The sequence below is a fragment of the Oncorhynchus mykiss genome, chromosome 16, assembly GCF_057628025.1.
Source record: "Oncorhynchus mykiss isolate SJ-2025 chromosome 16, ASM5762802v1, whole genome shotgun sequence".
Classification (NCBI taxonomy): domain Eukaryota; kingdom Metazoa; phylum Chordata; class Actinopteri; order Salmoniformes; family Salmonidae; genus Oncorhynchus; species Oncorhynchus mykiss.
The window spans coordinates 4,222,782-4,248,266 of NC_143037.1; the positions used below are offsets into that span (position 1 = coordinate 4,222,782).

Genomic DNA, 25,485 nt, shown 5'->3' on the forward strand with positions numbered 1-25,485 from the left:
CTGTAGTTATTATGGTGCTAGCTAACTGCTAACTATACTGTAGTTATTATGGTGTCAGCTATCTGCTAACTACACTGTAATTATTATGGTGCCAGCTATCTGTCTATGTAGCTAGGTCCCATCAGAACCAGACCTATAGACTGTCTATGTAGCTAGGTCCCATCAGAACCAGACCTCTAGACTGTCTATGTAGCTAGGTCCCATCAGAACCAGACCTCTAGACTGTATATGTAGCTAGGTCCCATCAGAACCAGACCTCTAGACTGTCTATGTAGCTTGGTCACATCAGAACCAGACCTATAGACTGTCTATGTAGCTAGGTACCATCAGAACCAGACCTCTACACTGTCTATGTAGCTAGGTCCCATCAGAACCAGACCTCTAGACTGTCTATGTAGCTAGGTCCCATCAGAACCAGACCTCTAGACTGTCTATGTAGCTAGGTCCCATCAGAACCAGACCTCTAGACTGTCTATGTAGCTAGGTCACATCAGAACCTGACCTCTAGACTGTCTATGTAGCTAGGTCACATCAGAACCAGACCTCTAGACTGTCTATGTAGCTAGGTCCCATCAGAACCAGAACCGTCAGTCCGCCTCACATACACACAACACTCACCATATTCAGTCTGAGCCTTGCTGGTGCCTCCTCCTCCTCCTCCTCCTGTGCCTCCTCTCCTCTCCCAGTCCCCAAGTGGCTTTAGGAAATTACTATCCTCTGTGTTACCAACTCCTCCTTTACCTCCCCCTCGTCCTTCTCCTTCTCCCCTGTAGGGCGCCTGCTCCTCGGGCCTGCGGGGGGTCGAGACCGAGGAGGAGGTGGAGGAGGTTTTCCACCAGTTTCTCCAGTTGGGAGCAGCCCATCCTTGTTTGTTCTCTTTCTTCAGGCCTTTCTCAGGCTCTGCTGCCTCTAGACCGTCCACAACCTCTATGGTCACCTGGAGGAGAGAGAGAGAGAGGCTCAGGGTCAAAGGTCAGAGTCTGTCTGGAGAAACAACTGCCCATTATGTATTGGAGTTGTACTTCATCAAAGTCTGCATTGTTTCCTTCTAATAATACATTCTAGATATTTCTGACACAGAATACCAGTTGCTCTGATCTAACGATCACCCCTGAGCAGTCCCACAGAGCCCGTCTGGGTAGCAGCAGTCAAATTTAATGTGGTCCTGATTCCCGCCCCCTCCTTCCCTTCTGTCCTTCCTAACTCCTGTGCCTCCCAGAAGAGAGGGGCGAACCTCCACCCCAATACAATGCCCCAACTACCCCCTCACCCACCTCAATCCTCTCCACCTAAACAGTGAGTTCAAAGGGTCTGCTCAACCTCTCCAGAACATGAAGGGTCTGCTCAACCTCTCCAGAACATGAAGGGTCTGCTCAACCTTCTCCAGGACATGAAGGATCTGCTCAACCTTCTCCAGGACATGAAGGATATGCACAACCTTCTCCAGAACATGAAGGGTCTGCTCAACCTTCTCCAGGACATGAAGGATCTGCACAACCTTCTCCAGAACATGAAGGGTCTGCTCAACCTTCTCCAGGACATGAAGGATCTGCTCAACCTTGTCCAGGACATGAAGGGTCTGCTCAACCTTCTCCAGGACATGAAGGGTCTGCTCAACCTTCTCCAGAACATGAATCTTAGGATCAAAGAGGTCCCCCCTTACTCTCCTCCTCCTCTCACAGACCCCTCACTCATTGGTTCAATCACTCCTTCTCCGCAGACCTGCTCCCTCTCTTCCTGCATCTTGAGATACCTATACCCTTCTCGTCTCCTCCTATACCCTGTACTCTGTCTTAATGTTGACTCTTCTCCTCGTCTCCTCCTATACCCTGAACTCTGTCTTATTGTTGACTCTTCTCCTCGTCTCCTCCTATACCCTGAACCCCCTCTGTCTTAATGTTGACTCTTCTCCTCGTCTCCTCCTATACCGTGAACCCTGTCTTAATGTTGGCTCTTCTCCTCGTCTCCTCCTATACCCTGAACCCTGTCTTATTGTTGACTCTTCTCCTCGTCTCCTCCTATACCCTGAACCCCCTCTGTCTTATTGTTGACTCTTCTCCTCGTCTCCTCCTATACCCTGAACCCTGTCTTATTGTTGACTCTTCTCCTCGTCTCCTCCTATACCCTGAACCCATTCTGTCTTAATGTTGACTCTTCTCCTCGTCTCCTCCTATACCCTTCTCGTCTCCTCCTTTACCCTGAACCCCCTCTGTCTTATTGTTGACTCTTCTCCTCGTCTCCTCCTTTACCCTGAACCCCCTCTGTCTTATTGTTGACTCTTCTCCTCGTCTCCTCCTATACCCTGTACCCCCTCTGTCTTATTGTTGACTCTTCTCCTCGTTTCCTTCTATACCTGAACCCTGTCTTATTGTTGACTCTTCTCCTCGTCTCCTCCTATACCCTTCTTGTCTCCTCCTTTACCCTGAACCCCCTCTGTCTTATTGTTGACTCTTCTCCTCGTTTCCTTCTATACCTGAACCCTGTCTTATTATTGACTCTTCCCCTCGTCTCCTCCTATACCCTTCTTGTCTCCTCCTTTACCCTGAACCCCCTCTGTCTTATTGTTGACTCTTCTCCTCGTCTCCTCCTATACCCCGAACCCTGTCTTATTGTTGACTCTTCTCCTCGTCTCCTCCTATACCCTGAACCCTGTCTTATTGTTGACTCTTCTCCTCGTCTCCTCCTATACCCTGTACCCCCTCTGTCTTAATGTTGACTCTTCTCCTCGTCTCCTCCTATACCCTGAACCCTGTCTTATTGTTGACTCTTCTCCTCGTCGCCTCCTATACCCTGAACCCCCTCTGTCTTATTGTTGACTCTTCTCCTCGTCTCCTCCTATACCCTGAACCCTGTCTTAATGTTGGCTCTTCTCCTCGTCTCCTCCTATACCCTGAACCCCCTCTGTCTTAATGTTGACTCTTCTCCTCGTCTCCTCCTATACCCTGAACCCTGTCTTATTGTTGACTCTTCTTCTCCCAGACAAAGACAGAGGGAGAGAGAGAGAGTGAGAGAGACAGAGAGACAGAGAGACACAGAGAGAGAGACAGAGAGACAGAGAGAAAGAGAGAGAGACAGAGAGAGAGAGAGAGAGAGAGACAGAGACAGAGAGAGAGAGTGAGAGAGACAGAGATAGAGACAGAGAGAAAGAGAGAGAGACAGAGAGAGAGAGAGAGAGAGAGAGAGAGAGAGAGAGAGAGAGAGAGAGAGAGAGACAGAGACAGAGAGAGAGAGTGAGAGAGACAGAGAGAGAGAGACAGAGAGAGAGAGGTGGGGGGTCAGAGAAAGGGGGTAGTGATGTGCACCAGTGTATTCTGCCTTTTCCTGTTTGCTCTTCCTGCTCAGTGTGCTTGGGCAGCCATGTGGTCACACACACACACACACACACACACAATGTTCTTCGTGGGGACCTAAAATGTATTTCCATTCAAAATCCTATTTTCTCTAAACCTAACCCTTACCATAACACTAACCCTAACCCTAACCATAACACTAACCCTGACCTGTAACCCTAACCCTTACCATAACACTAACCTTGACTGGTAACCCTAAACCTTACCATAACACTAACCCTAACCCTTACCATAACACTAACCTTAACCCTTACCATAACACTAACCTTAACCCTTACCATAACACTAACGCTAACCCTAAACCTAACCCTGACCGGTAACCCTAAACCTAACACATAAGCTTAAAATAGCCTTTTTCCTCACGGGGAACCTGGGAAATGTCAAGATACTATAATCCCTAACCTCTAACCTTACCCTATACCCTAACCCTATACCCATACCCTATACCCTAACCTCTAACCTTACCCTATACCCTAACCTTACCCTAACCCTATACCCATACCCTAACCCTAACCCTATACCCTATTCCCTATCCCCTAACCTCTAACCTTACCCTAACCCTAACCCTATCCTCTAACCTAACCCTATACCCTAACCCTATTCCCTAACCTTACCCTATACCCTAACCCTATACCCATACCCTATACCCTAACCCTATACCATAACCCTATACCCTGACCCTATACCCTATACCCATACCATATACCCTAAACCCTAATCCTATACCCTAACCCTATACCCTGACCCTATACCCTATACCATAACCCTATACCCTATACCCTGACCCTATACCCTAACCCTATACCCTAACCCTATACCCATACCATATACCCTATACCCTAAACCCTAATCCTTTACCCTAACCCTATACCCTGACCCTATACCCTATACCATATACCCTAACCCTATGCCTTATACCCTAATCATATACCCTAACCCTATACCCTAACCCCATACACTATACCCTAACCCTATACCCTATACCCTGACCCTATACCCTATACACTAACCCTATACCCTATACCCTAACCTCTAACCTTACCCTATACCCTATACCCTATACCCTATACCCTATCCATAATTGTAACTGTAACCTAATTTTAATCCCTAAGATTAAATTAGACTTTTTCCTCACGGGGAACCTGGGAAATGTCCCGAGGAGGGAGAATATTCCTTGTTTTACTGTCCTTGTAAGGACTTTTGTGGATTTTTAGGTCCCATACGGATAGAAGAACCAACCAACTCCCTTTATTCATCTGTCTGCGTCTCAGTGTTACCTGTATGTTGGGGTTCTGTCTGTTTATATCAGCCTTGAAGAGGTCAGGGAAGTTGCTGAGGTCCAGGAGGAAGGCCCCCGGCCCGTCTTTCTGCAGGCTGCCTCCGGTAGCCTGACTCTGGGCCCAAGGGAGGGCAGCAGGCCTCTGGGCTGACCGGTGCTCTGGTCCTCGCCGCTCCCCTGGGCCCTGGTGGGCTGATGAACTGCTCTCTTCTCTGACATTATTCTAGAAGACGGGGAGGGAGAGAGAGGGGGGGAAGCGAGAGAGAGAGAGAGAGAGAGAGAGAGAGCGAGAGAGAGAGTGAGTGAGGGGGGAGAGAGAGGGGGGGAGAGAGAGAGGGGGAGAGAGAGAGAACGAGAGGGGGAGAGAGAGAGAGAGAGGAGCAAGAGAGTGAGTGAGTGAGTGAGTGAGTGAGTGAGTGAGAGAGAGGGGGGAGAGAGAGGGGGAGCGAGAGAGAGAGAGAGAGGAGCAAGAGAGTGAGTGAGTGAGTGAGTGAGTGAGTGAGTGAGTGAGTGAGTGAGTGAGTGAGTGAGTGAGTGAGAGAGAGGGGGGAGAGAGAGGGGGAGCGAGAGAGAGAGAGAGAGAGAGAGAGAGAGAGAGAGTGAGTGAGGGGGGAGAGAGAGGGGGGAGAGAGAGAGGGGGAGAGAGAGAGAAGAGAGGGGGAGAGAGAGAGAGAGAGGAGCAAGAGAGTGAGTGAGTGAGTGAGTGAGTGAGTGAGTGAGTGAGAGAGAGGGGGGAGAGAGGGGGAGCGAGAGAGAGAGAGAGAGAGAGAGAGAGAGAGAGAGAGAGAGAGTGAGTGAGTGAGTGAGAGAGAGGGGGAGCGAGAGAGAGAGAGAGAGAGAGAGAGAGAGAGAGAGAGAGAGAGAGAGAGAGAGAGAGAGAGAGAGAGAGAGTGAGTGAGGGGGGAGAGAGAGGGGGGAGAGAGAGAGGGGGAGAGAGAGAGAACGAGAGGGGGAGAGAGAGAGAGAGAGGAGCAAGAGAGTAGTGAGTGAGTGAGTGAGAGAGTGAGTGAGTGAGTGAGAGAGGGGGGAGAGGAGGGGGAGCGAGAGAGAGAGAGAGAGAGAGAGAGAGAGAGAGAGAGAGAGAGTGAGGGGGAGAGAGAGGGGGGGAGAGAGAGAGGGGGAGAGAGAGAACGAGAGGGAGAGAGAGAGAGAGAGGAGAGAGAGGAGTGAGTGAGTGTGGGTGAGTGAGTGAGTGTGTGAGAGAGAGGGGGGAGAGAGGGGAGGGAGAGAGAGAGAGAGGAGAGAGAGAGAGAGAGAGGAGAGAGAGAGAGGAGTGAGTGAGAGAGGGGAGCGGAGAGAGAGAGGAGAGAGAGAGGAGAGAGAGAGAGAGAGAGAGAGAGAGAGAGAGAGAGTGAGTGGAGGAGGGAGAGAGAGAGAGAGAGAGAGAGAAGAGAGAGAGAGAGAGAGAGAGAGAGAGAGAGTGAGTGAGTGAGTGAGAGGGAGAGAGAGAGAGAGAGAGAGAGAGAGAGAGAGAGAGAGAGAGAGAGAGAGAGAGAGAGAGAGAGAGATATTCCTTTAGATTACTTGATCATAACAATGTAAATTCCTTCATGACCCCCAAACAGAGGATCCAATCTACCATAAACTATCTGAAAAATGATCAAAGAAAGAACCCACAAGTCAGTCAACTGCAAGTCATCTGGACAAAGTTCAGTTCAACTCAACTACGTCAATTACCTGAAGTCAGTCAACTGCAAGTCATCTGGACAAAGTTCAGTTCACTCAACTACGTCAATTACCTGAAGTCAGTCAACTGCAAGTCATCTGGACAAAGTTCAGTTCACTCAACTACGTCAATTACCTGAAGTCAGACAACTGCAAGTCATCTGGACAAAGTTCAGTTCACTCAACTACGTCAATTACCTGAAGTCAGACAACTGCAAGTCATCTGGACAAAGTTCAGTTCACTCAACTACGTCAATTACCTGAAGTCAGTCAACTGCAAGTCATCTGGACAAAGTTCAGTTCACTCAACTACGTCAATTACCTGAAGTCAGACAACTGCAAGTCATCTGGACAAAGTTCAGTTCACTCAACTACGTCAATTACCTGAAGTCAGTCAACTAACTGCAAGTCATCTGGACAAAGTTCAGTTCACTCAACTACGTCAATTACCTGAAGTCAGTCAACTGCAAGTCATCTGGACAAAGTTCAGTTCACTCAACTACGTCAATTACCTGAAGTCAGTCAACTGCAAGTCATCTGGACAAAGTTCAGTTCACTCAACTACGTCAATTACCTGAAGTCAGTCAACTGCAAGTCATCTGGACAAAGTTCAGTTCACTCAACTACGTCAATTACCTGAAGTCAGACAACTTCAAGTCATCTGGACAAAGTTCAGTTCACTCAACTACGTCAATTACCTGAAGTCAGTCAACTGCAAGTCATCTGGACAAAGTTCAGTTCACTCAACTACGTCAATTACCTGAAGTCAGTCAACTGCAAGTCATCTGGACAAAGTTCAGTTCACTCAACTACGTCAATTACCTGAAGTCAGTCAACTGCAAGTCATCTGGACAAAGTTCAGTTCACTCAACTACGTCAATTACCTGAAGTCAGTCAACTGCAAGTCATCTGGACAAAGTTCAGTTCACTCAACTACGTCAATTACCTGAAGTCAGTCAACTGCAAGTCATCTGGACAAAGTTCAGTTCACTCAACTACGTCAATTACCTGAAGTCAGTCAACTGCAAGTCATCTGGACAAAGTTCAGTTCACTCAACTACGTCAATTACCTGAAGTCAGTCAACTGCAAGTCATCTGGACAAAGTTCAGTTCACTCAACTACGTCAATTACCTGAAGTCAGACAACTGCAAGTCATCTGGACAAAGTTCAGTTCACTCAACTACGTCAATTACCTGAAGTCAGTCAACTGCAAGTCATCTGGACAAAGTTCAGTTCACTCAACTACGTCAATTACCTGAAGTCAGTCAACTGCAAGTCATCTGGACAAAGTTCAGTTCACTCAACTACGTCAATTACCTGAAGTCAGTCAACTGCAAGTCATCTGGACAAAGTTCAGTTCACTCAACTACGTCAATTACCTGAAGTCAGTCAACTGCAAGTCATCTGGACAAAGTTCAGTTCACTCAACTACGTCAATTACCTGAAGTCAGTCAACTGCAAGTCATCTGGACAAAGTTCAGTTCACTCAACTACGCCAATTACCTGAAGTCAGACAACTGCAAGTCATCTGGACAAAGTTCAGTTCACTCAACTACGTCAATTACCTGAAGTCAGTCAACTGCAAGTCATCTGGACAAAGTTCAGTTCACTCAACTACGTCAATTACCTGAAGTCAGTCAACTGCAAAGTCTCTGGACAAAGTTCAGTTCACTCAACTACGTCAATTACCTGAAGTCAGTCAACTGCAAGTCATCTGGACAAAGTTCAGTTCACTCAACTACGTCAATTACCTGAGTCAGTCAACTGCAAGTCATCTGGACAAAGTTCAGTTCACTCAACTACGTCAATTACCTGAAGTCAGTCAACTGCAAGTGTACGGGAACTATTTTTTGTTGTTGTCCACCTTTATTTAACCAGGTAGGCTAGTTGAGAACACCTTTATTTAACCAGGTAGGCTAGTTGAGAACACCTTTATTTAACCAGGTAGGCTAGTAGAGAACACCTTTATTTAACCAGGTAGGCTAGTTGAGAACACCTTTGTTTAACCAGGTAGGCTAGTTGAGAACACCTTTATTTAACCAGGTAGGCTAGTTGAGAACACCTTTATTTAACCAGGTAGGCTAGTTGAGAACACCTTTATTTAACCAGGTAGGCTATTTGAGAACACCTTTATTTAACCAGGTAGGCTAGTTGAGAACACCTTTATTTAACCAGGTAGGCTAGTTGAGAACACCTTTATTTAACCAGGCAGGCTAGTTGAGAACACCTTTATTTAACCCAGGTAGGCTAGTTGAGAACACCTTTATTTAACCAGGTAGGCTAGTTGAGAACACCTTTATTTAACCAGGTAGGCTAGTTGAGAACAGCTTTATTTAACCAGGTAGGCTAGTTGAGAACAGCTTTATTTAACCAGGTAGGCTAGTTGAGAACACCTTTATTTAACCAGGTAGGCTAGTTGAGAACACCTTTATTTAACCAGGTAGGCTAGTTGAGAACACCTTTATTTAACCAGGTGGGCTAGTTGAGAACACCTTTATTTAACCAGGTAGGCTAGTTGAGAACACCTTTATTTAACCAGGTAGGCTAGTTGAGAACACCTTTATTTAACCAGGTGTAGATGGAACACCTTTATTTAACCAGGTAGGCTAGTTGAGAACACCTTTATTTAACCAGGTAGGCAAGTTGAGAACACCTTTATTTAACCAGGTAGGCTAGTTGAGAACACCTTTATTTAACCAGGTAGGCTAGTTGAGAACACCTTTATTTAACCAGGTAGGCTAGTTGAGAACACTTTATTTAACCAGGTAGGCTAGTTGAGAACACCTTTATTTAACCAGGTAGGCTAGTTGAGAACACCTTTATTTAACCAGGTGGGCTAGTTGAGAACACCTTTATTTAACCAGGTGGGCTAGTTGAGAACACCTTTATTTAACCAGGTGGGCTAGTTGAGAACACCTTTATTTAACCAGGTAGGCTAGTTGAGAACACCTTTATTTAACCAGGTAGGCTAGTTGAGAACACCTTTATTTAACCAGGTAGGCTAGTTGAGAACACCTTTATTTAACCAGGTAGGCTAGTTGAGAACACCTTTATTTAACCAGGTAGGCTAGTTGAGAACACCTTTATTTAACCAGGTAGGCTAGTTGAGAACACCTTTATTTAACCAGGTAGGCTAGTTGAGAACACCTTTATTTAACCAGGTAGGCTAGTTGAGAACACCTTTATTTAACCAGGTAGGCTAGTTGAGAACACCTTTATTTAACCAGGTAGGCTAGTTGAGAACACCTTCATTTATTTTAACCAGGTAGGCTAGTTGAGAACACCTTTATTTAACCAGGTAGGCTAGTTGAGAACACCTTTATTTAACCAGGTAGGCTAGTTGAGAACACCTTATTTAACGTAGGTGGTGAGAACACCTTTATTTAACCAGGTAGGCTAGTTGAGAACACCTTTATTTAACCAGGTAGGCTAGTTGAGAACACCTTTATTTAACCAGGTAGGCTAGTTGAGAACACCTTTATTTAACCAGGTAGGCTAGTTGAGAACACTACACCTTATTAGGTAGGCTAGTTAGAAACACCTTTATTTAACCAGGTAGGCTAGTTGAGAACACCTTTGTTTAACCAGGTAGGCTAGTTGAGAACACCTTTATTTAACCAGGTAGGCTAGTTGAGAACACCTTTATTTAACCAGAACCAGGTAGGCTAGTTGAGAACACCTTTATTTAACCAGGTAGGCTAGTAGAGAACACCTTTATTTAACCAGGTAGGCTAGTTGAGAACACCTTTGTTTAACCAGGTAGGCTAGTTGAGAACACCTTTATTTAACCAGGTAGGCTAGTTGAGAACACCTTTATTTAACCAGGTAGGCTAGTTGAGAACACCTTTATTTAACCAGGTAGGCTAGTTGAGAACACCTTTATTTAACCAGGTAGGCTAGTTGAGAACACCTTTATTTAACCAGGTAGGCTAGTTGAGAACACCTTTATTTAACCAGGCAGGCTAGTTGAGAACACCTTTATTTAACCAGGTAGGCTAGTTGAGAACACCTTTATTTAACCAGGTAGGCTAGTTGAGAACACCTTTATTTAACCAGGTAGGCTAGTTGAGAACAGCTTTATTTAACCAGGTAGGCTAGTTGAGAACACCTTTATTTAACCAGGTAGGCTAGTTGAGAACACCTTTATTTAACCAGGTAGGCTAGTTGAGAACACCTTTATTTAACCAGGTGGGCTAGTTGAGAACACCTTTATTTAACCAGGTAGGCTAGTTGAGAACACCTTTATTTAACCAGGTAGGCTAGTTGAGAACACCTTTATTTAACCAGGTGGGCTAGTTGAGAACACCTTTATTTAACCAGGTAGGCCAGTTGAGAACACCTTTATTTAACCAGGTGGGCTAGTTGAGAACACCTTTATTTAACCAGGTAGGCTAGTTGAGAACACCTTTATTTAACCAGGTAGGCTAGTTGAGAACACCTTTATTTAACCAGGTAGGCTAGTTGAGAACACCTTTATTTAACCAGGTAGGCTAGATGAGAACACCTTTATTTAACCAGGTAGGCTAGTTGAGAACACCTTTATTTAACCAGGTGGGCTAGTTGAGAACACCTATATTTAACCAGGTGGGCTAGTTGAGAACACCTTTATTTAACCAGGTAGGCTAGTTGAGAACACCTTTATTTAACCAGGTAGACTAGTTGAGAACACCTTTATTTAACCAGGTAGGCTAGTTGAGAACACCTTTATTTAACCAGGTAGGCTAGTTGAGAACACCTTTATTTAACCAGGTAGGCTAGTTGAGAACACCTTTATTTAACCAGGTAGGCTAGTTGAGAACACCTTTATTTAACCAGGTAGGCTAGTTGAGAACACCTTTATTTAACCAGGTAGGCTAGTTGAGAACACCTTTATTTAACCAGGTAGGCTAGTTGAGAACACCTTTATTTAACCAGGTAGGCTAGTTGAGAACACCTTTATTTAACCAGGTAGGCCAGTTGAGAACACCTTTATTTAACCAGGTAGGCCAGTTGAGAACACCTTTATTTAACCAGGTAGGCTAGTAGAGAACACCTTTATTTAACCAGGTAGGCTAGTTGAGAACACCTTTATTTAACCAGGTAGGCTAGTTGAGAACACCTTTATTTAACCAGGTAGGCTAGTTGAGAACACCTTTATTTAACCAGGTAGGCTAGTTGAGAACACCTTTATTTAACCAGGTAGGCTAGTTGAGAACACCTTTATTTAACCAGGTAGGCTAGTTGAGAACACCTTTATTTAACCAGGTAGGCTAGTTGAGAACACCTTTATTTAACCAGGTAGGCTAGTTGAGAACACCTTTATTTAACCAGGTAGGCTAGTTGAGAACACCTTTATTTAACCAGGTAGGCTAGATGAGAACACCTTTATTTAACCAGGTAGGCTAGTTGAGAACACCTTTATTTAACCAGGTGGGCTAGTTGAGAACACCTTTATTTAACCAGGTGGGCTAGTTGAGAACACCTTTATTTAACCAGGTAGGCTAGTTGAGAACACCTTTATTTAACCAGGTAGACTAGTTGAGAACACCTTTATTTAACCAGGTAGGCTAGTTGAGAACACCTTTATTTAACCAGGTAGGCTAGTTGAGAACACCTTTATTTAACCAGGTAGGCTAGTTGAGAACACCTTTATTTAACCAGGTAGGCTAGTTGAGAACACCTTTATTTAACCAGGTAGGCTAGTTGAGAACACCTTTATTTAACCAGGTAGGCCAGTTGAGAACACCTTTATTTAACCAGGTAGGCCAGTTGAGAACACCTTTATTTAACCAGGTAGGCTAGTAGAGAACACCTTTATTTAACCAGGTAGGCTAGTTGAGAACACCTTTATTTAACCAGGTAGGCTAGTTGAGAACACCTTTATTTAACCAGGTAGGCTAGTTGAGAACACCTTTATTTAACCAGGTAGGCTAGTTGAGAACACCTTTATTTAACCAGGTAGGCTAGTTGAGAACACCTTTATTTAACCAGGTAGGCTAGTTGAGAACACCTTTATTTAACCAGGTAGGCTAGTTGAGAACACCTTTATTTAACCAGGTAGGCTAGTTGAGAACACCTTTATTTAACCAGGTAGGCTAGTTGAGAACACCTTTATTTAACCAGGTAGGCTAGTAGAGAACACCTTTATTTAACCAGGTAGGCTAGTTGAGAACACCTTTGTTTAACCAGGTAGGCTAGTTGAGAACACCTTTATTTAACCAGGTAGGCTAGTTGAGAACACCTTTATTTAACCAGGTAGGCTAGTTGAGAACACCTTTATTTAACCAGGTAGGCTAGTTGAGAACACCTTTATTTAACCAGGTAGGCTAGTTGAGAACACCTTTATTTAACCAGGTAGGCTAGTTGAGAACACCTTTATTTAACCAGGCAGGCTAGTTGAGAACACCTTTATTTAACCAGGTAGGCTAGTTGAGAACACCTTTATTTAACCAGGTAGGCTAGTTGAGAACACCTTTATTTAACCAGGTAGGCTAGTTGAGAACAGCTTTATTTAACCAGGTAGGCTAGTTGAGAACAGCTTTATTTAACCAGGTAGGCTAGTTGAGAACACCTTTATTTAACCAGGTAGGCTAGTTGAGAACACCTTTATTTAACCAGGTAGGCTAGTTGAGAACACCTTTATTTAACCAGGTGGGCTAGTTGAGAACACCTTTATTTAACCAGGTAGGCTAGTTGAGAACACCTTTATTTAACCAGGTAGGCTAGTTGAGAACACCTTTATTTAACCAGGTGGGCTAGTTGAGAACACCTTTATTTAACCAGGTAGGCCAGTTGAGAACACCTTTATTTAACCAGGTGGGCTAGTTGAGAACACCTTTATTTAACCAGGTAGGCTAGTTGAGAACACCTTTATTTAACCAGGTAGGCTAGTTGAGAACACCTTTATTTAACCAGGTAGGCTAGTTGAGAACACCTTTATTTAACCAGGTAGGCTAGATGAGAACACCTTTATTTAACCAGGTAGGCTAGTTGAGAACACCTTTATTTAACCAGGTGGGCTAGTTGAGAACACCTTTATTTAACCAGGTGGGCTAGTTGAGAACACCTTTATTTAACCAGGTAGGCTAGTTGAGAACACCTTTATTTAACCAGGTAGACTAGTTGAGAACACCTTTATTTAACCAGGTAGGCTAGTTGAGAACACCTTTATTTAACCAGGTAGGCTAGTTGAGAACACCTTTATTTAACCAGGTAGGCTAGTTGAGAACACCTTTATTTAACCAGGTAGGCTAGTTGAGAACACCTTTATTTAACCAGGTAGGCTAGTTGAGAACACCTTTATTTAACCAGGTAGGCTAGTTGAGAACACCTTTATTTAACCAGGTAGGCTAGTTGAGAACACCTTTATTTAACCAGGTAGGCTAGTTGAGAACACCTTTATTTAACCAGGTAGGCTAGTTGAGAACACCTTTATTTAACCAGGTAGGCCAGTTGAGAACACCTTTATTTAACCAGGTAGGCCAGTTGAGAACACCTTTATTTAACCAGGTAGGCTAGTAGAGAACACCTTTATTTAACCAGGTAGGCTAGTTGAGAACACCTTTATTTAACCAGGTAGGCTAGTTGAGAACACCTTTATTTAACCAGGTAGGCTAGTTGAGAACACCTTTATTTAACCAGGTAGGCTAGTTGAGAACACCTTTATTTAACCAGGTAGGCTAGTTGAGAACACCTTTATTTAACCAGGTAGGCTAGTTGAGAACACCTTTATTTAACCAGGTAGGCTAGTTGAGAACACCTTTATTTAACCAGGTAGGCTAGTTGAGAACACCTTTATTTAACCAGGTAGGCTAGTTGAGAACACCTTTATTTAACCAGGTAGGCCAGTTGAGAACAACTGCGACCTGGCCAAGATAAAGCAAAGCAGCGCGACACAGACATGGAATAAACAAACGTACAGTCAATAACACAATAGAAAAATCTATATACAGTGTGTGCAAATGGAGTGAAATTGAGGAGATAAGGACAACCACTGTGTCAGGGTGAAAGACAACATAGGCAGTCAATTTGACCTTCCTTAAACCAACAGAAAGAGAACCATGTCTTATGGCTCAGGTCTCCTGTTATTTCTGTGCCCGTTTGAGGGATGGGGAGGGTCAGTCTCTTCCTGGACAGCTGCCCCCCATAGAGACCTAGCTGACCTGACCCCCATAAAGAAACACTTAGCTTCATTAGATTGATATTTCAGGATGACAGGGAAACATGGTTTACATGGACATGACAGAGGGTTCAACCAGTCTAAACCAGCTGTCCCGGTCCAAACCAGCTGACCCAGTCCAAACCAGCTGTCCCAGTCCAAACCAGCTGACCCGGTCCAAACCAGCTGACCCAGTTTGACACTAGCCGTGTCCCAGGTCTGTTCATGGCCCAACTTCTATGACCATCTTAATTGGTATGAAAATGACCCCAGGAGCTGGCAAGACAGCACAAATAGACCTGGTCTCACGTCAGGGTTTTCCTGTTCCAAACCACAACAGACCTTTAACATACACCAGACATGACTCTATATCCTGGTACCACACCAGACATAACTCTATATCCTGGTACCACACCAGACACAACTCTATATCCTGGTACCACACCAGACATAACTCTATATCCTGGTACCACACCAGACATGACTCTATATCCTGGTACCACACCAGACATAACTCTATATCCTGGTACCACACCAGACACAACTCTATATCCTGGTACCACACCAGACACAACTCTATATCCTGGTACCACACCAGACATAACTCTATATCCTGGTACCACACCAGACATGACTCTATATCCTGGTACCACACCAGACATAACTCTATATCCTGGTACCACACCAGACACAACTCTATATCCTGGTACCACACCAGACATAACTCTATATCCTGGTACCACACCAGACATAACTCTATATCCTGGTACCACACCAGACATAACTCTATATCCTGGTACCACACCAGACATAACTCTATATCCTGGTACCACATCAGACACAAATCTATATCCTGGTACCACAACAGACATTGTCACAATTTTGCCTCTTTTGGGTGGACAGAAAACCACTCCTCAGTCCTCTGTCTGACAGAAACACATGCACGCAAGGAAGTTGCTCAGAACTCTGGGACAAAATGGGCTCTGTAGGGGCCCTAAAGGAAGTTGCTCAGAACTCTGGGACAAAATGGGCTCTGTAGGGGCCCTAAAGGAAGCTGCTCAGAACTCTGGGACAATATGGGCTCTGTAGGGGCCCTAAAGGAAGTTGCTCAGAACTCTGGGACAATATGGGCTCTGTAGGGGCCCTAAAGGAAGTTGCTCAGAACTCTGGGACAATATGGGCTCAGTAGGGGCCCTAAAGGAAGTTGCTCAGAACTCTGGGACAATATGGGCTCAGTAGGGGCCCTAAAGGAAGTTGCTCAGAACTCTGGGACAATATGGGCTCTGTAGGGGCCCTAAAGGAAGTTGCTCAGAACTCTGGGACAATATGGGCTCAGTAGGGGCCCTAAAGGAAGTTGCTCAGAACTCTGGGACAATATGGGCTCAGTAGGGGCCCTAAAGGAAGTTGCTCAGAACTCTGGGACAATATGGGCTCTGTAGGGGCCCTAAAGGAAGTTGCTCAGAACTCTGGGACAATATGGGCTCAGTAGGGGCCCTAAAGGAAGTTGCTCAGAACTCTGGGACAATATGGGCTCTGTAGGGGCCCTAAAGGAAGTTGCTCAGAACTCTGGATGCATTATAAATGTGAACTACATGCGGGTACATCCCCAGGCATAGAACGAGAGAAGGGCATCACACTCTGCTCCTCACAGTGACACTAGACATACTGGACAACCTTACCCATACAGGAGGATCTCTGTGTATTTCTTGTTGTGCTACACATTATTACATGGGTGATATTTCTCCTTGCAGTTTGATAAAGAGCTTTCAGACAAGACAAGTGTGGGGGGGGGGGGGGACCCCAGACCTTCCCTATAATCAAAGGAAGGACATGAACTCTAACCAAAGCTCCTCTATCTCAATCAAAACACAGAATGTCATCAATTTGATCACCAGAAATCGTACAAACAAAGTCGTTAAAAATGCAAAAGATGGAAGTGCGGCTATTGAAACATTTAGAATATGAGAAGAACGACGCACGACTGCCACCACAAAGGGCCTTTAAGACCAGGATTGGCTGGGAGCTAAACAGGATATGGTAAGGGCTCATTTCAGCACGACAGGATACACACACACACAGAGCCCTGGCCCCCAGCCACTGTCCACCCCTCCATATGAACATCACAGGAACCTCTGTGGTGGTTTCAGGGTGGTCTAAGATCAGATGGCCCTGTGATAACCTTCTCTTCCTGGCCCTCAGAAGTCCCTGTTTGTAATTGAACTCCTGAAAGAGTAAAGAAGGGCTCTTCTGGACAGGCACACTCATTTCATCCTACAGATATCTGGAGAAACAGGAAACAGTCTCCTACAGATATCTGTAGAATCAGGAAACAGTCTCCCACAGATATCTGGAGAAACAGGAAACAGTCTCCTACAGATATCTGGAGAAACAGGAAACAGTCTCCTACAGATATCTGGAGAAACAGGAAACAGTCTCCTACTGATATCTGGAGAAACAGGAAACAGTCTCCTACTGATATCTGGAGAAACAGGAAACAGTCTCCTACAGATATCTGGAGAAACAGGAAACAGTCTCCTACAGATATCTGGAGAAACAGGAAACAGTCTCTTACAGATATCAGGAGAAACAGGAAACAGTCTCCTACATATATCTGGAGAAACAGGAAACAGCCTTTAAGACACGTTATTCATGCTAGGTCTTCCCCCTTTCCTCGCCACCAAGGAAGTGTTTTCATTTGAAGATCAAAACAATTTCTCAGGTAATCCGGGGCCCCCCTGGGATTCTGTTCCCCTCCCCTCTCATCACACCCTGAAAACCCATGAATGAAACTCCACACACAGAGGTCCTATTTTTTACCCCCTTTTTCCTGCTTCCTCCTTTTTCACTTTGCCAAGAGATTAGGAGGAGGAAGAGGAGGCAGAGAAGACGAGTAGATGAGGAGGAAGAGAAGAGGAGAAGACGAGGAGCAGAAAAGGGGATGAGGAGGGAGAGGGGAAGGAGGAGGAGAAAGAGGAGAAGGAGGATGTTTTCCAATGGGTAACCACTCAGGGGGCAGTCCCCCCCCCTGGGGAAAGGGACAGGAAATGAAGGCGGGGTACACTGGGCCCAGATGCTGCTGCTCAACCAGCTGCCCCCCCCCCCCCCCCCCCCCCACTCTCATCTCTCAAACGTGGTAAACTGTATATTTTGCTTTAAAATATTTGACTATTTGAATATTTGAAATCAATTAAAGCTACAATATGTAACTTTATGGACGACCTGACCCCCAAAATTCACATAGAAAATGTGAGTTATAGATCTGTCATCCTCATTGAAAGCAAGTCTGAGAGGCGGTAGATCTGTTCTGTGTGTGCTATTTCTGTGCTTCCCGTTCATAAATGTTGTTTTTGAATCTTGTACTTTTGGTTCTGTACAACAGCTTCAAACAGTTGAAAATACAATATTTTTGGTTATGGACAATGTATTTCACAGCGGTTTAGACGGTACAGTGATTCTCTACACTATACTTGCTTGTTTTGTCATAAACTGAAATTAGGCAAACTATTAGATTAAAATTTTAGCAACCAGGAAATGGAGGAGCTCTTTCTACATAGTGCATCCTTAACACAAGGAGAAGGAGGATTTGCAGATTGTAAATCACTTGACTATTACGGTGTCGTGGAGATCAACTGGGGAGAAACGCATACCCCGATTCCAAGGTCAACTCATACAACGTGAATAGGTTGTATTTGCCTAAATAAGCTGTTAATGTGTTATTGTTCCTCGGTGGAAGGCTCGTCTTCCTGTGAAGTCGGTGGTGAGGATATTGTTCTCCTGTCACCACACTTCCTGTGAAGTCGGTGGTGAGGATATTGTTCCCCTGTCACCACACTTTCCTGTGAGTCGGTGGTGAGGATATTGTTCCCCTGTCACCACACTTCCTGTGAGTCGGTGGTGAGGATATTGTTCCCCTGTCACCACACTTCCTGTGAGTCGGTGGTGAGGATATTGTTCTTCTGCCACCACACTTCCTGTGAAGTCGGTGGTGAGGATATTGTTCTCCTGATACCACACTTCCTGTCAGTCGGTGGTGAGGATATTGTTCTCCTGCCACCACACTTCCTGTGAGTCGGTGGTGAGGATATTGTTCTCCTGCCACCACACTTCCTGTGAGTCGGTGGTGAGGATATTGTTCTCCTGCCACCACACTTCCTGTGAGTCGGTGGTGAGGATATGGTTCTCCTGCCACCACACTTCCTGTGAGTCGGTGGTGAGGATATTGTTCCCCTGCCACCACACTTCCTGTGAGTCGGTGGTGAGGATATTGTTCTCCTGCCACCACACTTCCTGTCCGCCAACACTGGGTCTAAAAAAGGTCTATTCTCCGTTCCACAGCCGTTCCACAGCCGTTCCACAGCCGTTCCACAGCCGTTCCACAGGTGCACACAGCCCCATCCTGTCCCATTTGTGTCTCAGTGAATGGGCTCTTTAAATATGACACCTTCCCATGAAAATAACCCCCTGGTGCGTGACAAGGCAAGGAGGGGGAGGTGACATCATCGTCTTCAGTGGCAGACCAGTCAACCAGATCTGGGCGTCACTGCCAGAGCAGAGCGAGTCTTTCACAGAACACAAAAACCCATTCTGTTCTAACAACAGTACTCAGGTTCGCTATGCAGCGAAGTTGTATGCGGACTGGTGCAATGTTAAACTCACTGTGCGGCAGAGTGGTGGCTGACTCAATTCCTATGAGAATTTTAAAAAATGTTTTCATGAATTTCTATCTTCTATCTTCTACAGTATTTTAAATAGTGGGTCAGTTTTCCAGACTCAGATTAGGCCTACTTCTAATCTAAAAAAAAACATTGGAGATTCTACATTAAAAGTGCCTCTTGTTCCAGGACTCGGCTTAATCTGAGTCCGGGAAACTGGCCCTTTATGTTCAGTAGAATTCATACATCAATGTTGCACAGTGTTATGTGTCATCTCTAGCCAGGTTAGGGCTGATATTTGAGGGTTCAACCAGTCCAAACCAGCTGCCCCAGTCCAAACCAGCTGACCCAGTCCAAACTAGCTGAACCAGTCCAAACTAGCTGACCCAGTCCAAACCAGCTGACCCAGTCCAAACCAGCTGACCCAGTCTCACATTAGAGGGAAGAGGGTTCAACCAGTCTAAACCAGCTGACCCAGTCCAAACCAGCTGACCCAGTCTCACATTGTTAGGTGTCATCTCTAGCCAGGTTAGGGCTAGGAATTCATACATCAATGTTGCACAGTGTTATGTGTCATCTCTAGCCAGGTTAGGGCTGATATTTGAGGGTTCAACCAGTCCAAACCAGCTGCCCCAGTCCAAACTAGCTGACCCAGTCCAAACCAGCTGACCCAGTCCAAACTAGCTGACCCAGTCCAAACCAGCTGACCCAGTCCAAACCAGCTGACCCAGTCCAAACCAGCTGACCCAGTCTCACATTAGAGGGAAGAGGGTTCAACCAGTCTAAACCAGCTGACCCAGTCCAAACCAGCTGACCCAGTCTCACAGTGTTAGGTGTCATCTCTAGCCAGGTTAGGGCTGATATTTGGGGGTTCAACCAGTCCAAACCAGCTGCCCCAGTCCAAACCAGCTGACCCAGTCCAAACCAGCTGACCCAGTCTAAACCAGCTGACCCAGTCTAAACCAGCTGACCCAGTCCAAACCAGCTGACCCAGTCTCACACTAGAGGGCAGAGGGTTCAAAAAGTCCAAACCAGCGGTCCCAGTCCAAACCAGCTGTCCCAGTCCAAACCAGCTGACCCAGTCCAAACCAGCTGACCCAGTCTCACACTAGAGGGCAGAGGGTTCAACCAGTCCAAACCAGCTGTCCCAGTCCAAACCAGCTGACCCAGTCCAAACCAGCTGTCCCAGTCCAAACTAGCTGACCCAGTTTGACACTAGCCGTGTCCCAGGTCTGTTCATGGCCCAACTTCTATGACCATCTTAATTGGTATGAAAATGACCACAGCACAAATAGATCTGGTCTCACGTCAGGCTTTTCCTGTTCCAAACCACAACAGTCCTTTAACATACAACAAACATAACTCTATATCCTCTCCTGACAGGTTGGGGGTGATATTTAGGGGTGATATTTAGGAGTGATATTTGGGAGTGATATTTAGGGGTGATATTTGGGGGTGATATTTAGGGGTGATATTTGGGAGTGATATTTAGGGAGTGATATTTAGGGAGTGATATTTGGGAGTGATATTTAGGGGTGATATTTGGGGGTGATATTTGGGGGTGATATTTAGGGGTGATATTTGGGAGTGATATTTAGGGGTGATATTTGGGAGTGATATTTAGGGGTGATATATATTTGGGGGTGATATTTGTACTTTAACTGGCCCAAGTGGCTTCCCTTGGCTTCTCTTGTTCTTGTGCGTAGTGTTGGAACAGTCATAAACTATTCCAAGTCTGTTCCAACATTCTGCAGTGCGACACACACTCTGTAAATTCCTGGGATATTTCCTATTCCTGTGGCTCTGCAGAATATGCTGCAGCTAGCCAATCAAATCACAAAGACAGGACTGCTATACCTGATGTTGATATATTTACCACAGGTTGTTTTAATGTACTGTATTAAAAACTAGATGAGCAGCAGAACATTCATGGACATCAAAGCCTTGCTCCTCCAAGTTTCCAGTTGTATTAGTCGTATGTACGGTACACATGGTACACATCGTCCAACTAAATGCTTACCTGCAGATTCCTTCTCGACAGTGCAACAACAATAAGAAACAATAAAAGATAAGAATATGAACATAAAGTAAATGGCATTAGAGTAGAATAAACATTTTAGCATCAGTGTACTAATACAGGAAGGCACAATTATAGTCCAATATTTGGAGAGGAACCAGCATTTCTTCATCGCCTTAGGAAGTAGAGGCGCCGTTGCACCCTCTTGACCAGAGTGGTGGTGTTGTTGGTCCGTGTCAAATCCTCTGTGATGCAGACAACGAGGAACTTAAAACGTCTGACTCTCTTTACTGTAGTCCCATCGGTGTGGATTGGGGCATGTTCCCTCCTATGCTTCCTGAAGCCGACAATCAACTCCTTTGTTTTTGCCGACGTTAAGGGAGAGGTTGGTGTCCTGGCACTCCAATGCCAACACACCCCTGGTGGGCCCCTAAGGGTGTACAGCAGAGGACTGAGGACACACCCCTGGGGGGCCCCTAAGGGAGTACACCAGAGGACTGAGGACACAACCCTGGGGGGGCCCTGTGTTAAGAGTCAGTGTGGAAGAGGTGTTGTTGCCAATCCTCACAGCATGCCAGTCAGGAAGTCCAGGATTCAGTTGCAGAGGGTGGTGTCCAGACCCCGGGCTCTGAACTTGGTGTCAAGCTTGCAAGGGAACAATAGTGTTGAATAATGAACTGTAGTCAATGAACAGCATTCTCACATAGGTGTTCCTCTTGTCCTGATGTGTTACGGCCATGTGAATAGTGATGGAAATGGCATCTTCCGTGGATCTGTTGCAGCAGTAGGAAAATTGGATTAGCCTCGGAGAGTGAAAGCACCTGGTCGTCCGGAACAACGAGAGTCCTCCTGGATGACTTGGTATTGTCGGCCTTGAAGCGAGCATAGAATGTGTTAATCTCATCTGGGAGGGAGGCTTCTGTGTGCAACGCACAGCTGTATTTGCGTCCTGGATTTGCATTTGTAGTCTGTGATAGTCGGTAGTCCTTGCCATGTGCTGCGAGCCGGAGTTGTCGAACATCAATTGAAGTTTGAGTCTGTATTGTCTTTTTGCATCCTTAATGGATTCGCAGAGCTCGTACCTGCTTGCCTTGTATGCTTTGCGCGCCACCAAGTCATCAGGGTTTGTTCTGTTGACATTGAATGCTGCAGTACGGGCTCTCAGCATTGTATGGATATCTCCGTTCATCCAGGGTTTTTGGTTGGGGTAAGTCCGGATTGTTATTGTGGGTACAACATCATCAACACATTTCCTAATCAAGCCTGACTGACTATGTATATTCCTCAATGTTGACGGATGAGTCCTGGGTGGATTAATATTTGAACATATTCTAATCACTATTCTCTAAACAGTCCTGCAGCATGGAGTCTGCCCCTCTGTCCAGCGCCTCACTATTCTCTGTGTTGGTGGCTCCCTCTAGAGTTTCTGCTTGTAGGCGAGGTGTAGGAACAGAGAGATGTGATCTAATTGGCCGAATTTGGGGTGGGGTATGGCTTTGCATCATGGATGTTTGTGTGTACATGGTAAAGCACACTGGATCCTCCTGTGGGGGAGGATACATGGTTGGTGATATTTTGGGAAATATTGGTTTTAGACAGGCTTGGTTAAAGTCACCCGTGACAATAAAGACTGCTTCTGGGTGAGAGGATTCTTGCTGGATAATGAGCTTTTACAGTTCGCTGAGTGCTGCCTTGGTGTTTGCTTGTGGCAGTATGTACACAGCTGTGACAATAACACACGTGAAATTCCCTCGGCATATAGTGGGGTTGGCATTTTAGCATCAGAAACTCCAGGTCGGGTGAACAGGAGCTCGCAATGTTTCCAATTCGATACACCAGGACTGATCTATGGAGAAACACACCCCCCCCCCCCCCCGACACTTACCAGAAGCCACCGTTTGATCTAATCGGAATATGGAGAAGCCATCTGGTTGAATAGCAGGGTCGAGTTTATTGTCTGTAAGCCACGTCTCAGGATAAAAAAAATAAAAAAACAGCATTCCCTGATGTATGAGCTTTTACAGTTCGCTGAGTGCTGCCTTGGTGTTTGCTTGTGGCGGTATGTACACAGCTGTAATAATAATAATGATAATAATGATAATAATGATGATAATAATAATATATAATAATAATAATGATAATAATAATAATAATAATAATAATAATGATAATAATAATAATGATAATAATAATGATAATAATGATAATAATGATAATAATAATAATGATAATAATGATAATAATAATAATAATAATGATAATAATGATAATAATAATAATAATAATAATAATACTAATAATAATGATAATAATAATGATAATAATGTGTGATGTTCTGTTCATCTCCATATTGTACACCGTTAATTCTTCTCACTTACTTTCACACCGAAATGTGTCCCTTTAGGAAGAACGCCTTTCTTAGCTCACCCCTAACCCACCAACCACCAACGCATAAATCAGTCCTGGATTGAAACATTATTTGAAATCTTTTGAAGTGCCCGCCCCGGTGGGTGTTTTTTTTTTTTGGGGGGGGGGGGTTCTATTGAATCCATTGCAACAGGTCAGGTCAATTAAGCACAGCTGAAGTATTTGAAATGATTTTGAGTAGTATTGAACCCACGTCTGGCACGAATCCCCATTTATCATGGTTGTTGTGTAGCAGGGCAGAGTGACAAGGGCACGCTATAAATACATCAAACAGAGCTGAGGGAGAGAGAGAGAGAGGAGGGGGGGACTGCTTAATGTAACAGAGCTGAGGGAGGGAGAGAGAAAGAGAGGAGGGGGGGGCTGCTTAATGTAACAGAGCTGAGGAGGGAGAGAGAGGAGGGGGGGACTGCTTAATGTAACAGAGCTGAGGAGGGAGAGAGAGGAGGGGGGGACTGCTTAATGTAACAGAGCTGAGGGAGGGAGAGAGAAAGAGAGGAGGGGGGGACTGCTTAATGTAACAGAGCTGAGGAGGGAGAGAGAGGAGGGGGGGACTGCTTAATGTAACAGAGCTGAGGGAGGGAGAGAGAAAGAGAGGAGGGGGGGACTGCTTAATGTAACAGAGCTGAGGGAGGGAGAGAGAAAGAGAGGAGGGGGGGACTGCTTAATGTAACAGAGCTGAGGGAGGGAGAGAGAAAGAGAGGAGGGGGGGACTGCTTAATGTAACAGAGCTGAGGGAGAGAGAGAAAGAGAGGAGGGGGGGACTGCTTAATGTAACAGAGCTGAGGGAGAGAGAGAGAGAGAGGAGGGGGGGACTGCTTAATGTAACAGAGCTGAGGGAGGGAGATAGAAAGAGAGGAGGGGGGGACTGCTTAATGTAACAGAGCTGAGGGAGAGAGAGAAAGAGAGGAGGGGGGGACTGCTTAATGTAACAGAGCTGAGGGAGAGAGAGAGAGAGAGGAGGGGGGGACTGCTTAATGTAACAGAGCTGAGGGAGGGAGAGAGAAAGAGAGGAGGGGGGGACTGCTTAATGTAACAGAGCTGAGGGAGGGAGAGAGAAAGAGAGGAGGGGGGGACTGCTTAATGTAACAGAGCTGAGGGAGGGAGAGAGAGGAGGGGGGGGACTGCTTAATGTAACAGAGCTGAGGGAGGGAGAGAGAGGAGGGGGGGACTGCTTAATGTAACAGAGCTGAGGGAGGGAGAGAGAAAGAGAGGAGGGGGGGACTGCTTAATGTAACAGAGCTGAGGGAGGGAGAGAGAAAGAGAGGAGGGGGGGACTGCTTAATGTAACAGAGCTGAGGAGGGAGAGAGAGGAGGGGGGGACTGCTTAATGTAACAGAGCTGAGGGAGGGAGAGAGAGGAGGGGGGGACTGCTTAATGTAACAGAGCTGAGGGAGGGAGAGAGAAAGAGAGGAGGGGGGGACTGCTTAATGTAACAGAGCTGAGGAGGGAGAGAGAGGAGGGGGGGACTGCTTAATGTAACAGAGCTGAGGGAGGGAGAGAGAAAGAGAGGAGGGGGGACTGCTTAATGTAACAGAGCTGAGGGAGGGAGAGAGAAAGAGAGGAGGGGGGGACTGCTTAATGTAACAGAGCTGAGGAGGGAGAGAGAGGAGGGGGGGACTGCTTAATGTAACAGAGCTGAGGGAGGGAGAGAGAGGAGGGGGGGACTGCTTAATGTAACAGAGCTGAGGGAGGGAGAGAGAAAGAGAGGAGGGGGGGACTGCTTAATGTAACAGAGCTGAGGAGGGAGAGAGAGGAGGGGGGGACTGCTTAATGTAACAGAACTGAGGGAGGGAGAGCGAGAGAGGAGGGGGGGGCTGCTTAATGTAACAGAGCTGAGGGAGGGAGAGAGAGAGAGAAGAGGGGGGGACTGCTTAATGTAACAGAACTGAGGGAGGGAGAGAGAGAGAGAGGAGGGGGGGACTGCTTAATGTAACAGAGCTAAGGGAGGGAGAGAGAG

At 45.8% G+C, this 25,485-nt stretch overlaps 1 protein-coding gene across 6 annotated transcripts in view; it reads right to left on the reverse strand.

Annotated features, from left to right (window-relative positions):
* ism1 (isthmin 1) overlaps positions 1 to 25,485 on the reverse strand; it is a 54,532-nt gene that overhangs the window by 21,448 nt on the left and 7,599 nt on the right. For all 6 annotated transcript variants that reach the window (XR_016487088.1, XR_016487086.1, XR_016487087.1 and 3 more), the window contains 2 exons: positions 4,628 to 4,852; positions 619 to 937 (listed from right to left, as the gene is read on the reverse strand). Coding sequence is in view for 3 of the 6 variants with exons in the window: in XM_090201770.1 (XP_090057896.1) it covers positions 619 to 937; positions 4,628 to 4,852 (544 nt within the window). In the remaining 3 variants the exon portion in view is untranslated. The remainder of the gene's footprint in view (positions 1 to 618; positions 938 to 4,627; positions 4,853 to 25,485) is intronic.